This window comes from Paralichthys olivaceus, chromosome 3, assembly GCF_024713975.1.
Source record: "Paralichthys olivaceus isolate ysfri-2021 chromosome 3, ASM2471397v2, whole genome shotgun sequence".
NCBI lineage: Eukaryota > Metazoa > Chordata > Actinopteri > Pleuronectiformes > Paralichthyidae > Paralichthys > Paralichthys olivaceus.
Genome location: NC_091095.1, coordinates 25,002,847 through 25,018,358, shown reverse-complemented (window position 1 = coordinate 25,018,358; position 15,512 = coordinate 25,002,847). Strand labels below are relative to the sequence as shown.

The 15,512-nt window shown below is 39.5% G+C and overlaps 1 protein-coding gene across 15 annotated transcripts in view; it reads left to right on the top strand.

Annotated features, from left to right (window-relative positions):
- Positions 1-15,512, top strand: part of mcf2l2 (MCF.2 cell line derived transforming sequence-like 2) — a 122,518-nt gene that overhangs the window by 34,224 nt on the left and 72,782 nt on the right. For all 15 annotated transcript variants that reach the window (XM_069522571.1, XM_069522573.1, XM_020081330.2 and 12 more), the window contains exons 2-14: positions 480-563; positions 6,167-6,281; positions 6,799-6,889; positions 7,702-7,815; positions 9,041-9,157; positions 9,288-9,437; positions 10,996-11,120; positions 11,311-11,425; positions 11,954-12,073; positions 12,758-12,949; positions 13,750-13,941; positions 14,037-14,223; positions 14,479-14,582. In XM_069522571.1, the coding sequence (XP_069378672.1) occupies positions 480-563; positions 6,167-6,281; positions 6,799-6,889; positions 7,702-7,815; positions 9,041-9,157; positions 9,288-9,437; positions 10,996-11,120; positions 11,311-11,425; positions 11,954-12,073; positions 12,758-12,949; positions 13,750-13,941; positions 14,037-14,223; positions 14,479-14,582 (1,706 nt within the window). The remainder of the gene's footprint in view (positions 1-479; positions 564-6,166; positions 6,282-6,798; positions 6,890-7,701; positions 7,816-9,040; positions 9,158-9,287; positions 9,438-10,995; positions 11,121-11,310; positions 11,426-11,953; positions 12,074-12,757; positions 12,950-13,749; positions 13,942-14,036; positions 14,224-14,478; positions 14,583-15,512) is intronic.

Genomic DNA, 15,512 nt, shown 5'->3' with positions numbered 1-15,512 from the left:
AAAGGTGCTAAAGAGAGATGTGTTGTTGACTCTATCATGAAACAGCAGTTTTACAATCCCACTCATTTCTTTATAATTCAAGGCACTGGATTGGAGCATTTGTGCATGAGGACCAAACAGATGAAATGAGAAGAAATGTCACCATTCTGTGTGTGCTGTGTCTATATTTGCTCTCTGATCGGCTACAGTTTGATTAAATAACTTATCTTATGATTTGATGTTTAGCTTTCGAGCAGCTTAGTCACCAGTCTTTCAGTTTCCTTACTCCATGTCTCTAATTATGTCTCTTTGTCTTTATTTATACCACAGCTATACTGGATGTGTTTGATGGACTGCATATGTGATAGTGTTGTTTCTTTTCTGGTTAGATTCTTTAGTACAGGGAGGACAAATCTTATTGTGTGTGTTTTGTATTCACTGACTGTGTAGGATTCATGGATGTATCAGGCTGTATCTGATCAGTGTGTCTCTCCCTACAGATGAGATCATGCAGCAGGAGATCAGGCCCCTGCTGGCCATGGACATCATAGAGCAGCTCCATCGCCAGTTTGCCTTGCTCTCAGGTATGTAACAGGACGCTACTGTCCCACTACCCATTGTCCCTTTATCACACTGTCCCACTGTCCCATTGTCTCCCTGCCCTGTTGTGTTGCTGTCCACACCTGGGATTTCCAACCCCGTTTTGACCTTGTGAAAGTAAATTGACAGAGAAACTAATAGACTGAAAACCAATAATAATCAAATGTCTATCATAATAGAAAGTTGTTATAGCAAAAACTCCAAAAATGTAAAGGTAAAGTGAAAGAGCGGTCAGTTGTGTGGGACATTAAATCACAATTTGAATTTTCAAAAAAGGGAAGGACTAAAACCAGATTTCAAAAGATTTAATTTCCACTGAACATGCTAACTCAGAGTTAACTCAATTTTTTCTTTAAAGACCAGTAATCTGCTTCCTGTTCGTGCTTTCCTAATATTTTCTTTGGAAAGTAATGGAAACTCCAAATTAAGTTTTGAATCACGTTACTGATGGTTCAGAAGGAAATCTTTCAAAACAGACCACAGATACACACTGACACATACTGCTTTTATTTAACTGGCTAGACTCTGTGTGCTGAACGTAATATGTGGAAATCTTTAATCAGACCACATTGAATGGATGTGACTATAAAATACATGCTGTGGCTATTTTCCTCTTTTGAAATTGCTGTGATTTTGTTTTGTCAAAATCAGCAAAAAGTGAGATTTAAAGTATTGCAGCAATGAAAAATAACATTGCACATCCATAAAATTGGGAAATTCACATTATCTGCAAAAGCATAGAGGCACACATCCCATAAAACAAAAACCAATAAATATAGAGTAGACGAACAAAAATCGAGGTTCCCACACTGAAGCTGCCTTCAGTGCCGTTCGAATGAGCTGTCCATCAGGGACACTGATCTCCATGCAGTCCTTCAGATGAGTGAAAATCAGCTAGAAGTGGCATTTTACATGGGACAGTTAGTAAAGATCAGAAGCAGCAGTGGTTGACATTCAGGAGTTGTATTCCCATGTGAGTGTATAAAACAGTAGCTATTCCCATTATGTAACCAACAACACCAAAGACCAATTTACCCAGAGGACATCATCTGGGTTATTTTCTAAGACTTGTCAAAGCTCCAACAGAGACACAGAGGACATCATTCAACTTTGTCCCCACACACTGAATAAAAACTTTTAAACGCTTTCTGCATCAACCACCAATCCCACTTCTCTAGTTTGTGGAGTAATGACCATACGGAATTATTTTTCAGTCTGTGCTGCATGTTGCAGAATTCATTGTCTCACTTGTCTCTTTTCATCCCCCTTCCCTCCATCATCGGAAAAATCTTTTGCCTGCCCTCTATTACCTGCCCTTACACTACATCTATCCATCACAACATACCAGGTATCTGCAGTATTAAGTTTGGTGTATCAGCCATTTCTATTTTTTTACCTTACATCGTAGAAAGCACAATAACCAGTTTTATCATAATCGGCTATTTTATTTTTGATACATATATTTAAATGCAGGAAAATACAAAGGTCCCAACTTCTGAAAGTAAACACGAATGAATGAGCTACTTCTGAAAAGTTACCCCGCAGTGTTGGTAGTCTCTGTCTGTCAGTACCATTAGTATTTTCATAAGCACACATTTGGAGTTCTTGGAAATTTTACAGATCAAGTTCCATGATTATATGAATAGACAACTAAAGATGTGTGTTGGAGATGTCGGAGCTGAGATTTGAAGAGAAACCTACAAAGTAATATAAAGCACCTGTCCCCTCCACTACAATATTCATGTATTGAGGCAGCTTTCAGTCTGAGACCTTTCTCAAGCACCATAATAAAAAAAATGAGCTCAACAATATTAAGGTATAAGTACTGTTGATTACTCGAGTTCTGTTACAAAACACTGGTACCACTGGATATGTGACCATGCTAGAAGTCACTGGGAACAATCATCTACAATTGATTTTCAGTGCATCCTTTGGAATATTAAATGAGTTCACACATAGATCACAATAGTTTCTCTAATGAACTGACTGGATCTGCTTCTTTAAATGAGTCATCTATGTCAGGTGGAGGTGATGATGAGGCTCCTACTACCATCAGATGAGTTTTTGCAGGTTTGGGTCAGTCTTTAGCAAAGTGAGTGTTTGCTAGAGTCAGTTTTGAAAAGAACTGTTAAGAGATGAAGATGCATGTCTCCTCACAAAATCAACAGGACGCACAGTTTAGAGAAGTGGACCAGAGGGAGGTGATGTACCTGCAGCCTTGAGCTCCTTGTTGCTTTGCAGCTCAATGATTTCATGTTGATAAGAAAAACCAGTTGGTTCACATTAAACATCGTAGAGAATACATTCCTTTTGTTTACTTTTCATTTCCTGATACCTCTCGCCAAGCGCCCGAGGGAGTTTTGCAAACTCAGCAGTGAATTCAAATGTCATAATTGGCTTTTGTTTTTGCAGAGTAGGAAAATGCAATATTTACACACAATACATCATTTCACTGAGCTAGCAGCTCTGCAGTCAGCACAAGGCTCGGTCACAAACTCTCCCTCTGAATGTGGTTTTAGCCCTGGTCTGGTTGTCTGTCTCTGTCAGAATGTGTCTTTCCATTCATTTTATTCACATATCGTTTGTTCAGTTCTCTTTCAAAGGTTGACAATCTGCTTTACTTTTCTTTTCTTTACAGTGGCCATAACTCTTTTCAGACACGTGACCACAATGTGTATATTTGATTCACCCTGACCATGACCTGACTGGCATACAGCCAGTAAGGACCACGCTTTAAGACATCTCAGTCCACGGTTTTATGTTGTTTAGACCTACTTCTATTACAAAAGAAAATGAACATCGGAATCAGTTTTTATTGCTGAGTGGTTTTTTTGAAGTTTGAGTCCAGAGGCTAGAGGTTCCCACCCCTGTATTGAACAAAAGACATACAATGTGTTACATATTAAGCTTTACATGTGCTGAGGAATTTTATTTCCTTTGGACAGAGCCAGACATGTTGTTTCCCCATTTCCAGTCTTTGTGCTTAGCCTACAGACATGAAAGTGATTTCTTCTCATTGAACACCACGTGAAAGCTAAAACGCTAACTAACCAAAATATGAGCCCCTTTTTCTGTGCGGTAAGGAGTCAAACTTTTGTAATGACTCATCTTCACATGGAAGCCATGAAGGCAAATCTTTTTTGCTGCAGGATAATTTATTGTTCTTCATTGGTAAATACAGGTGATTTACTTTTATATACATACTAAGTTTTATTTTCAGTTCTTTCTTTATCTTTTGCCAACAAATTTAATAATAAGAAAAAAATAAATCAGTCAAATCCCTGTCAGCTGGATGAAACTCCTCTGTTTGATCCATTCATCCACTACAACCAGCTTCACATGCCTTGTTTCACAGCACACATTGTGACATGTCACAGGAATTACAGATCACATTAGCAATGGCTCTGTTCAGTTCATGTGTCCCAGTAAGACATGACAGTGTGACAGTGAGAGTATCTGAACTGTTTTCTGCCTCGAGTTGTTGTAGGAAAAGCAGGTCCATTATTTTGTCATCTTCTGTATGGATTACAGTTTTGATATGATATCTCCTGCAGATGTTCAATGTGGCCACAGAATTCATTCTACTCGCTTTAGTGATCCCCTGACTTTCTGTAGTGCCACCATGCTGCTGACATTTTCAATAAGGAATGTCAATAAATGTAATGACATTCACATTTGCTTCTGCAGTACTTTGTTTCACTCCTGTGCCTCAGTTATTCATTTAAACTTTGTACAGCAGCACCAAGATGATACATCAGACTGAAATATAATCAATATTACACTCTGTGTGTAGTGATGTAATGAACTGTAGTAGTGTTAAAGCATTTGTTGAATGGATGCTTATGTCAGTGTGGCATGATTGGCCTAATGAATGGTTGATTTGATCCACTGTAATGCAGCTGGTGGAAAGTTGCTTGCCAGCCCCTGTCCTCAGACTTTCCAGATGTGCTGCTACCGCGGTGACACAGCAGCCTGTGTGGTTTTTCAGGGATTCTTGTCATTCCATTTCTCAGTCTCACGTCTCACAACAAACCAAAATAACAACTGTTCCCAAAAGAACCTTTCTCAGCATCACTTGCTTCTCAAGTTCTATCACTTCAACACACCACTTCAACACACCCGTTTTATGGCCTTTGCCTAGTGTGTGTCTGTTTGTGTAGGATGTGGATTGGTATTGACACCATCCTCTAGTTTGATATTTTGGTATTTTTCTAGATAAACTATTTTGTGAAGTAATACCCCTCTCTTCACTTTCAGGGGTAAAGTGAATTCTCCTGTATGAATGACCTGATTACTGCACACACAGCTGCAAAATGGGAAATCAATAACAACTACTTCAAGCTGAGATTTAGTTCATAGGAAAGGGCAGAGGACTCTTTTTGGCCTCTTGGGGGCATTGCGATAAGCTGAAAATGTGTCCATTGACACATGGAAACAGAGCAACACTGGCATTCATAAGGAGTCTGTGCCACCTGATTAATTAAAGTCCGTTATTGGCTTCCAGATCTTTCTCATCAGACACAGTCATTTGACCCATGTTTTGACCCAAAGTTATTGATTAATGCAGCTTTAAATATTTGTTAAACAAATGGCTTAACTGAATTGCCAGCAGGCATTTCACTCCAGGGAGGCTTTTAATGCTATTAAGGCCATTGCAGTGGTTCAGTGGTTGATGCTGTGACCTAGTGCAGTGAAAACTGCAACTCTGCACAGATTAAGCAAGCACTGATTATAGTAGTTTATGATTAATGAGGTCGGTTAAACAGTTGACCCAATCTTCTAACCCAAGTTCACAGCCTTTCAAAATAAAAAATATGTGATTCAGCTCAATATAAACATCAGTATCGAATGTATCTCATTCAATAAGCCAATTAGATGATCGTTTGTGTGTTCCACATATAGACAGACAGATAGACAGACAGACAGGCAGACAGTTGTGAACACACTGTAGCATGTCAGGGCCACACTTTCTATCTTCACTGAGTGACATGGATCTGTGTGTTTGAAAGATGACTGGTGAGAGATTAGGTGACAGCAGAGAGCATGGCACACACACACACACACACACACACACACACACACACTTACAGAGTCCAAATATATAGGTAGTTGGGGTGTCGGTGGATTTCTAGCTCAACATTGCCCCCTTGTGACATTTTGTGGAAAAGGTTTTAGATAGAGATATTGGTGAACTTTTTTCAGGATGTTCAGTGAAACGTCTGGGTCTTAATTTGCTCCTTCTTGTTGGCTTTATAAGAAGTTAACATTTTGTTATCTTTGCATCTGTACTGAAAACAGTGAAAAAACCCCAAAAGACATTATCTACATGCACAATATATTTTACTAATGTTCTCTGAGTTTAAGAGATAAATGGTCAAATTTGTTAGAAGAAACAATACCATGGACTAAGCCAAGGTTTGTACAACATTTGCATTACAAATAATACAGTATACAGATAATGCAATAACAAACATACAGTAAAACATCATACAGCTTCATTGAAGAGCTAGAAGGTTATATAGACAGTGTCAGACTAAAGGAAGAAGAAAGGATTGAAAATGATGTGTGTGGTGGTTTTGTGTTGCAGGAGGGCGAGGGAAAGATGGTGCCCCCATCATCACCTTCCCAGAATACTCAGGCTTCAGTGAAGTGCCAGAGGAAGACTTCCATAATGTAGTTACTTACCTGACCAGCATCCCCAGGTACACATCTGCTAATGTAAGATAGATTTGTAATCAATATGCATTATGTTTGCTGTCACTAAAGACAAAAGTCCTATGGTCTCTTGATATAACTGTTTTCATTGAACCTTCAAGCATGTGGCAAATACCATCAGTCAGCAAACAGTGACAAAATATGAATTAAATTAAAGCTTAACTGTTAGCCAAAGTACATTTGTATGTTCAAGTTCCCATCACTGATGGTAACATGCAGTAGTTTGTGTTGAATACATTTTTAAATCATCTTTAGGGTTTGTCTCTGATTTTGCTGCAGGGCTAAACTTGGCTGATCACTATGTCACTTCCTCTAGTTTGCTGCAGTGGCTCAACATAAATATATAAACAAATGATCAAGATGCTTTTGCTCTTCTACTGAGATCCTTTTACAGAAGCTGTAAACATCCAAGTTTTGGGGAATTATATAGTAATGGCTTACAGGCACGATGCATTAGTCTAAAGTAGCAGTGCAGTTTACATCCTTTCTACCTCCTATCTCCAGTTTGGATGCTGCCAGTATCGGCTTCATCATCATCATCGACCGGCGGAAGGACAAATGGAGCTCAGTAAAGGCCTCTCTGTCAAGGATCGCTGTAAGTTCTCTAAGACATCCTCTGAATAACCATATAATAACACATACACATGAACGGTGAACTGTATATATTGTTAAATATATTTCTTTATAATATATAAATATATTAATTAATATTATAAACAATTATAGAAACTATATTTAATGCAGTGGGAGCTATAAATACAACACATTTAAGGAACTTGGATGTTAAAAAACAAGTAATCTACAAAAACCTTATTTTAATAATTATGTTCTAATATTTATGTAGAATTTATTTATTGCACAAGTGTACACCTTTAGTGGAGAACATGGATCATAAGGAAATGGTAAAGTGCAATTTACAGAAGTGTAAAACCTGCAAATGGAAAAGAACAAAACATAATTTGGCCGCCTGGACCAGCTTTTTGGGTTTCTAAGATCGACACGTTGAACATGTTGACCTGATGTTAGCTCTGAATGAACGGAGAGTGGTACACTACATTCTCCTGTGTTGGTATTAATGGGCTTGTAATGTCTGAGACCAGGTTTCTCTAATAATAGAAGTCATGATTAGATACTGCAGCTGTCAATAAAATGACGAGAGATGTTTTTTAAAAGGGAGTCACTGTGGTTCTGTCTATGTATTGACAGTTTTAACAGCTACACAGTGATAGTTCATCCAGTGACTCTCATTCCAATTGCTTTTTGAATAAGAATTGACACACAGGAGGATTATACAGTAAATGTTTCCTCCGAGGCAGCAGTGTCAAGCCGTGAAACTCAGCTGACTGAATGAAGGGATGGGATGGCTTAGAGATGTGCCGTAAGTTTACATGCTGTTGTGTTATTTAGGGAGCATTTCCAGGAAACCTGCAGCTGGTGCTGGTGCTGCGACCCTCCAGGTTCTTCCAAAGGGCCATAGCAGACATCGGGATCAAGCTGCACAAGGATGACTTTAAAATGAAGGTACTGAGTGACACCATTCAGTTCACCGCCACTAACCTCCGCTGCAGTCACATGAGAAGACATATGACTTATTCTCCCAAAAATGTGCTTAATTAAGGATGTGAGGTTTTTAAATGAAGGCACAACCCACTCATGTTGCGGAGGGGTCAAGATCGTCCCCAGCAATCATTCAGACATTAACACACAACATAACAGACACTGAAAACCAAAGTGATCCCTACGATCAGTTACATCAACATGTACCCATTCAGTTATTTACAATGTTTTTACTCCAAACTTATCACATATCAGTCTCTCATGCAAATGTTTCACTTAATTTTTCCTTCTTCTTCTACTTTTTCTTTTAATTGTTTGTCACTTTTCAGTAAAGTACATTTGGGACAATATAGAAAAAAGTAAAAGTGAAAACACCCCATAAAAGAATTAAATATAAATTAATATGAATTTAATTGTATCAGAAGATTTAGTCAGTTAGTCAGCAGATTTAACAAGGTGTATTTTTGATGAAGCTAATACAGAGTTACTGTAGCTGCATGGATTGTGAGTGGTAACTGATTCCACTGTCAATCACTCCTTTTTTATAAAGTCTGGACTTTGGAACTGAGAGAAGAAGAAGAAGCACTTTTTTCACACCTACGAGTACGTTTTTATTCTATTGAGCATGGTCAGTCTAAAACCAGCTGAGAAAATACATACAGTGTTTCTTAATGATTTTGAGCTCCCAGACGATTACTAAAACCCACAAATTACAAAAGAGGACCTGATGTGAGTTTCCTCTGGGATTTTAACAATCACCTGTTGTTCATGGCGTGAGGACCATCCTCTGTTTTTAGATTTCTGAACAAACTCTGCCTCTGAATTTCAACCAATCCAGTGTAGAGGTCATATTTTCTGCAACCTTATCTTGACCCAAAACCCCTGTGAAGAAAAACAAATTTTTAAAAAGTTTTCCAGCAGCAGCAGTAGACTTAAAGCAGCATCATGTTGTAATCACAACCTTTGGATTTCATGTTAGTTAAGTTACTCCTCCAGTCCTCGGATTTTTCACAATGAACTGGATTTAATGATGTAATATTACTGAATTTTAACATGGAACACAAATGATTTGGTATCTTACTGTAAAAGACATTCGTTTTTTTTAACCACACACAAAAGAACACTTAAGATGATGATACTCACATAACATGAGTGTTGATCTAATGTATTGTATTGAATGTGTTTGCAGATTATGATGCTGAACTCTCTGTCGGACCTACAAGGTTATGTGGATAAAGGCCAGCTGACCCGGGAGCTCGGAGGAAGCCTGGAGTACTGTCACAGTCAGTGGATACATCACCGAACTGTGAGTTACCATGCAGCCTAAATACTGTTGAGCTTAACTTTAATGTGACATCCCAGATGTGATATTGCTTAGAATGGTCACTTATGTTCAATGACTCTGAACAGTCACATGTGGATCATTTTCCCTATAGGCCATAGAGAACTTTGCAATGACAGTGAAAACCACAGCCCAGATTTTACAGAGGTTTGGGACAGACCTGGCAGAAACGGAGCTGCCCAACGACGTCCAGTGCACCAAAGATCTGCTCACAGCACACACGGATAAACACGGCAACCTCAAGGTGAGAACATTTCATACACCAAATCATACTACCACAGACAGCCCCATTGGTGCAGGACAAGGAAAAATCACTTAATCACATAAGTGCGGAGCTCCAGTAGCCAACAATTTAAAAACAATTGCACTGGTTCTGGAATGCAACTGTTTTCTGATAAATAAATTAGTTGTCAAAATCGACAGTTGGATTTGTGCTTGTTCAGAGCAGGAAGTGGAGATATATGTGTGAAATTGGAGGTGGTAGAGGCTTGATGACCTTGGGGTGGGCTTCAGTAATGACATTGACTACTGCTAGCTTTCGATTTTTTCTTATTTGGCAAAGTATAGTTGAGTTATATAAAGTTAAATAGAATCTCTGAGCTATTATAATACCTTCTTCATATTGTGGACTCTCTCTCGTTCCCTCTGAGGTCAGCTCAGACCATTTGATCAGTCGAACATCATCGGTCATCTGTGTAAGTTTACATCACCTCTGCAAGCAAGAAATGAAATGTTGCTGCTGTAAACTCTGCTCTGGTCAGACCCATAATTTAAGGACAGGAGTGCGACACATATGTACCTCAGTGCAACACCTCAACAATTCCAACATTGAAGAGAAAGGTTCAAAAAGCCTCTGGTGCTATAAAGCCGTCCCTCAAACAGCCACAGACAAGGCCTCATTTCCATCATCCCATCATCAAGTTTCTTTCTCCTGCCAATGTAATATAAGCCCACAAACATAATACAAATCTGCAGTCATAATGTAATGATCTTACAAACGTAATAGCAGTTGCCTACTACAAACATAATACGTAATGTCCTGCAAATGTAATAGCTATTTGCAGGGATTTGTTATGTTTGTGGGAAGGTGAAAATCTTTTCCAAATGTGGGTTTGAGTCATCTCATTGGACAATACCACAGGTTGGTCACAGCAGGTCAAAACGTGTCAAAGCAGTGCTATTAATACATATATATATATATATATATATATATATATATATAAAATATATATATTAATATACTATTAATAGTTATAAATAACTTCAACATCGCGCACAATAAACTCTCTACCCTCTCTTCCACCTTTTTGTCATTCTCTCTCTCTCTCTCTCAAATGCTCACGCAGCTTTATCATTCCTTGTCAGTTCACAGAGTTGTTGTGTGGCATGTTAAGCTGTCTAGGAATAGCTATTACATTTGCAGGGAATTGTGTATTATGTTTAGTAGTCAACCGCTGTTACGTTTATGGGATTATTACATTAAAAGCTGCAGATTTGGATAACGTTTGTGGGCTGTTATTACGTTGGCGGGTGACGTACAGACATACAGCATCAAAAATAAAAAAAAAGTTTCAGACAGAAAACACAGTAAAGAACAAAAGGAATTAACTGAAAACCAAACAGAGGGAACTTACACGTTTGGGTTTCTTAACAGTGGCAAACTTTTTTTAAATTTTGGATTTAGAAGCATTAAAGTGTATTATATATTACCCTACACTCATTTACAAAAAGATTGAAACATCATCAGAGCTTCACGCAATGATAATACAATGTTGTTTCCAATGTTTCTGTGTCTCTACCAGGATGAACTGAAGCTTGCTTTGAAGCAGGGCACCACCTTGTTAGGTTGCATCAAGGAACAGGCAGCAAAGTCAGAGAATCACAAATTGAACCCAGACGAGATGGAGAACCAGACCACTGTTGAGAGGTGAGAGTTGTCAACAAAGCCTTTGTTTCTTAGTTTCTCTTTCTGAATGAACAGGTGTTACCACACACAGTTACCAGACATAGTGTTTCTCAGTGTTTAGAATGTCCATGTAGTTGTGTGGAATCTCTCAATGTGTGTGTGTGTGTGTGAGTGTGAGTGTGTGTAATGAACTTCCTATTGTGTGCCTCAGGCTCCTTGCCCAGCTGGATGAGACGGAGAATGCCTTTGAACAGTTCTGGTGTAAACACCATCTAAAACTGGAGCAGTGCCTGCAGCTGCGCCACTTTGAACAGGACTTCAGAGAGGTATATGTGTAGATATGTCTGTCTCTCTGCAACCTCTCACATGTTTCTTCACTTCATACAGCTTTAAAGGCCTGCAGCTTTAACATCACACTTTGAAAAAAATGACTTCATAAAACACTTCCCGACTGAGTCTGTTTGTAAGTTGTAAATTTAGTGACTTTATGTTATGAAATCACTGAAGAGTTCTCGTTGAAATATGTTTCGGTCGGTGTATCTTCCATATTTCCAATATGATCATTTGACATGTTCTAAGAATTCAGCTCTCTCTAGATCATTAAATCCAAGAGCTGACTAAAACAGCTTTAATCTGATAGGTTGTTTTATTTATAAAGTGTTTATAAGAAAAGGTCACACTGCCCCAAACTAAACTGACAGACAACCCTACTGCTAATGAGATCCTGTAAAATAATCAGTGATGATCTGAAGAAAAGTTGAACATGGATATGAGGAAAAATACATTGTGAATTAGATCATGATGTCATCAGTCTCCGCTCAGTATCTGTCTCTGTCACCCATTTTCTTCTCCAGGTCAAAGTGTCTCTGGACAGTTTGAGGGACAGTTTGACCAGCCTGTCAGTTATTGAGGATTGTCTGGCCAGAGTTGAACACCTGCTAAAAGAATTGAAATCATTGGAGGAGAAGGCTCAGGTGAGTCTCACACACACGCACACACGCACGCACACACACACACACACACACACACACACACACACACACACACACACACACACACACACACACCTCTGTTGCCAGCCACACTTCTCTCCGTCTGCCTGGTGCCATTTTTCCATTTCAACAGACTATCCATCACAGCCTGCCGGTTAAGGGATTCAGTTTAATTAAGATTTAATGTTTTACTTTATATGGCTACTTTAGTCTGCTCACTGTTATGCCGAGCTTGCCCAGAGACAGTTGTCACCCATTAAACACGTCTCACTCAATCAGACCAGATCTTCCAGAGAAGGAGAGGGAGAAAAATGGCCTCTGTAGTCAACAATTTGACACCACCTCCTCAGTTTTTTTTTAAATTGCCCACAAATTCCACAATAATAATTAAATTGCTGAAATCAGGCGTCATAACAACCCTATTATCTTAAATTTTGTGTTCACATTTATAATTGCAACCTCTCTGCAGCCTCTCTTATACTGAGTGTAGACGAGACATTGCTCCATGGTAAACTGACACAGACAAAGCTGTTCCATAAAAACACTGTTCTTTACATACAAAACAGCACTTACAAATTTGTATTCCATGAGGAGAACACCACAAAGATTTTATTTGCACAAATGAAACTGCCATAATGTATCCTGATTTGCTCTGAATTGCTCCAGCCGACACTAGAAAAGGCCCAGCTCCATGCGCTGCACGGTGACCAGCTGATCCAGAGCAACCACTACGCCGTGGACTCCATTCGACCCAAATGTGTAGAGCTGCGGCGGGTCTGCGATGACTTCAGCAATGAAGCCAAGAAAAAGACGGATGTGTTGTCCAAAAGCTTGCAGATACACATGGGCATTGAAAAGGTGAGAATATGGTCCGACTTCAACATCTACAAATATGACATCAAGAAATGTAAGTTTGATTTCGTGCACTTGGAGCATCCATCATTATATGTGTAGATGAGAAGGTCCAAACTATACAAACACTGCCCCCTGCTGCTGCTGTGTCAGTATTGCTGCCAGTTAACTCAGCCCTTCCACCACCCTAGCATCCACCTGTAGGCTCCGACAAGGGGGTGATTTGCTCATCACTCCCATTATATTTATGTACTCTTACCTGGGGGAGTGATGAAGTCCGAGCCTAAATGCCACTACTACTACACTAACTATTTTTTGCTGCTGCAATGAACATTTCAAACGTGACTTGTCTGACTAATATACCTTTCTCATCATAACTCCCCGGAAATGATGAGAGAAAATACACTCTGTAACATTTTCTTTTATATTTTGCCCCTGTTGAAATGTATAATATAACCCATAGTTGAGTTACAGTAGACAAATTAGATTTTAGACACATTTAGACATGACTCAGTGATATCTGAGGACTTAATTATCCAGAGAAGTCATGTCATGTGAACTGAATACTTTATCTTTACTCAGCAGTATTTTTCCACTCTCCTGTTTACATACTGATTTGTACTACGCACTCAAGATAATTCTCTCGTATTATTCATGTAGATTTTTCCTCCTGTGATCAGATTACACCAAAAAGCATGAAGATTAAGTGATGATATGTCTTTGCAGTTCCCAATGGACTCTTGTGGCGCCCAACATACAAATCCTGCCCAGTTTGAACCTGTTTTTGAACTTTCTGCTGTAAACAGGTAAACCAGTGGTGTGAGTCGGGCATCTACCTGCTAGCCTCCCAGGCTGTGGATAAGTGTCAGTCACAGGATGGGGCAGAGTCAGCGCTGACCGACATCGAAGGCTTCCTGCTGTCAGCGGAAAAGAACCAGCTGACTGAACTGAGGAACCTCCATAACCAGTATGAGGTTGTGCTGTCTGAGGATATCAAGGTACGGTGCAAAAAAATGTGTGTTTACAGGACGACTGCGTGTTCTGTCGAAAATATAATGAGGACGAGGAGTGACAGTGAGCTCTCTGCCTGCAGACCAGTGTCCTGAAAGCACTGAAGCGTCTGGAGGATGTCCAAGAAATGTTTGAGAAGCGGCAAATAAGCCTGAAGAGACTGTCGGCTAAACAGACGAGGCCCGTCCAGCCCGTGGCCCCGCGGCCTGAGTCATCTCCCAAACGGCCCTCAATGAAGAACCCCACCAGGCCTACAGGGAACCAGCAGCGTGAGTTGGATGTTGCTCTATCCATTTAATGCAACAGATGGTGAAACCTGATGCAACAGTTTCAAACTGTTTTAAAAGTCGTAATGCTTGTGATAAGATTGACACCCTGAGCAGCAAACTTGCTAAAGTCTCATACAAACTTTTTTTTTGAGGGATAATCTGAACTCATCTTTAGACATGCATGTTATGCAACACAGGCTCTGATGAGAGAAATGATTGAAGTTATTTATTCTGTGTCATCTCAATTCATTTCAGCCCTGGCTCGCAGAGCTTCTGATAACTCCAACAGTGGCAAGCAGCCAGCCGAAGCTGATCCGAACAAGAAGAAGAACATACGCAGGGCCAAGGGGGGCATCAAGGTACTGTCCTCTGATCCCACTTTGAAATCTTCCATTTATCTGGGCCTCAAACTTTAAGATGTGTGTCTTAAAAAGCTCAACAGTCACTTACTTTACGTTCGCTCACATTTTGTCTTGTTTACAACACTTAAGTTTGGATAAGTAGTATTAAATAACAATCTCGGGAGCTGACATCTCAATCATATTACATTTCAATAGTCAGCCCTGTATGACAAAAGACAATTCAAAGTTTCATGCAAATTAGCTAGAATGAATTCACCCTGCGGAGTTAATGCACTCTGTGATAGCTGCCCCCTGACCTCCACTGTGAGGCTGTCTTATTTACACCTCTGCATTATTACAACCTGTGTCAGACTGCATTACTTACAACTGTAATTATTGGACTAAAAGAGAAACAATAATCCCCAGTTTTGAGGAAAAAGAGTTCACTCTGCTAAATGTGTGTTCATGGCTTTTAAATTAATAAGTCAATGCTTTGTCAGGCTCTGTGTTTGACATGCATTCAGAGGTTAAACCATGACACAGGGTCAGACTGATGGTTTTGGATGAAACATTTACCCTGATATGCCAACGGTGATCTGGGGGAGGACTTTCAAAAAATGATGAAAGTTAAGTTAAGTTCTTTTCCAATTCCTGACAATGCCCACATAAGCTTTATTCGACATTGTGGAGATCGGTTTTCTACCCAGCTTATGCACGTAAATCTGTAATTGCTTGTAAAAAGTAAACCTTCAAAATAAGACTTTCACGACAGTAGATGTTAGCTCTCAAGGCTTGGGACTTGACCGACCCTCTTGTGTTTCATGACCATGAGGGCAATTACCTTTTTCGCTTGATCACGCTGGAGATGTTCTTTGCTTTGTAGCATTGTTCCTTTGTTCACATCTTATCTTCATTCTGTCACTGACTGGGTGAGATTTGAAATGCTGA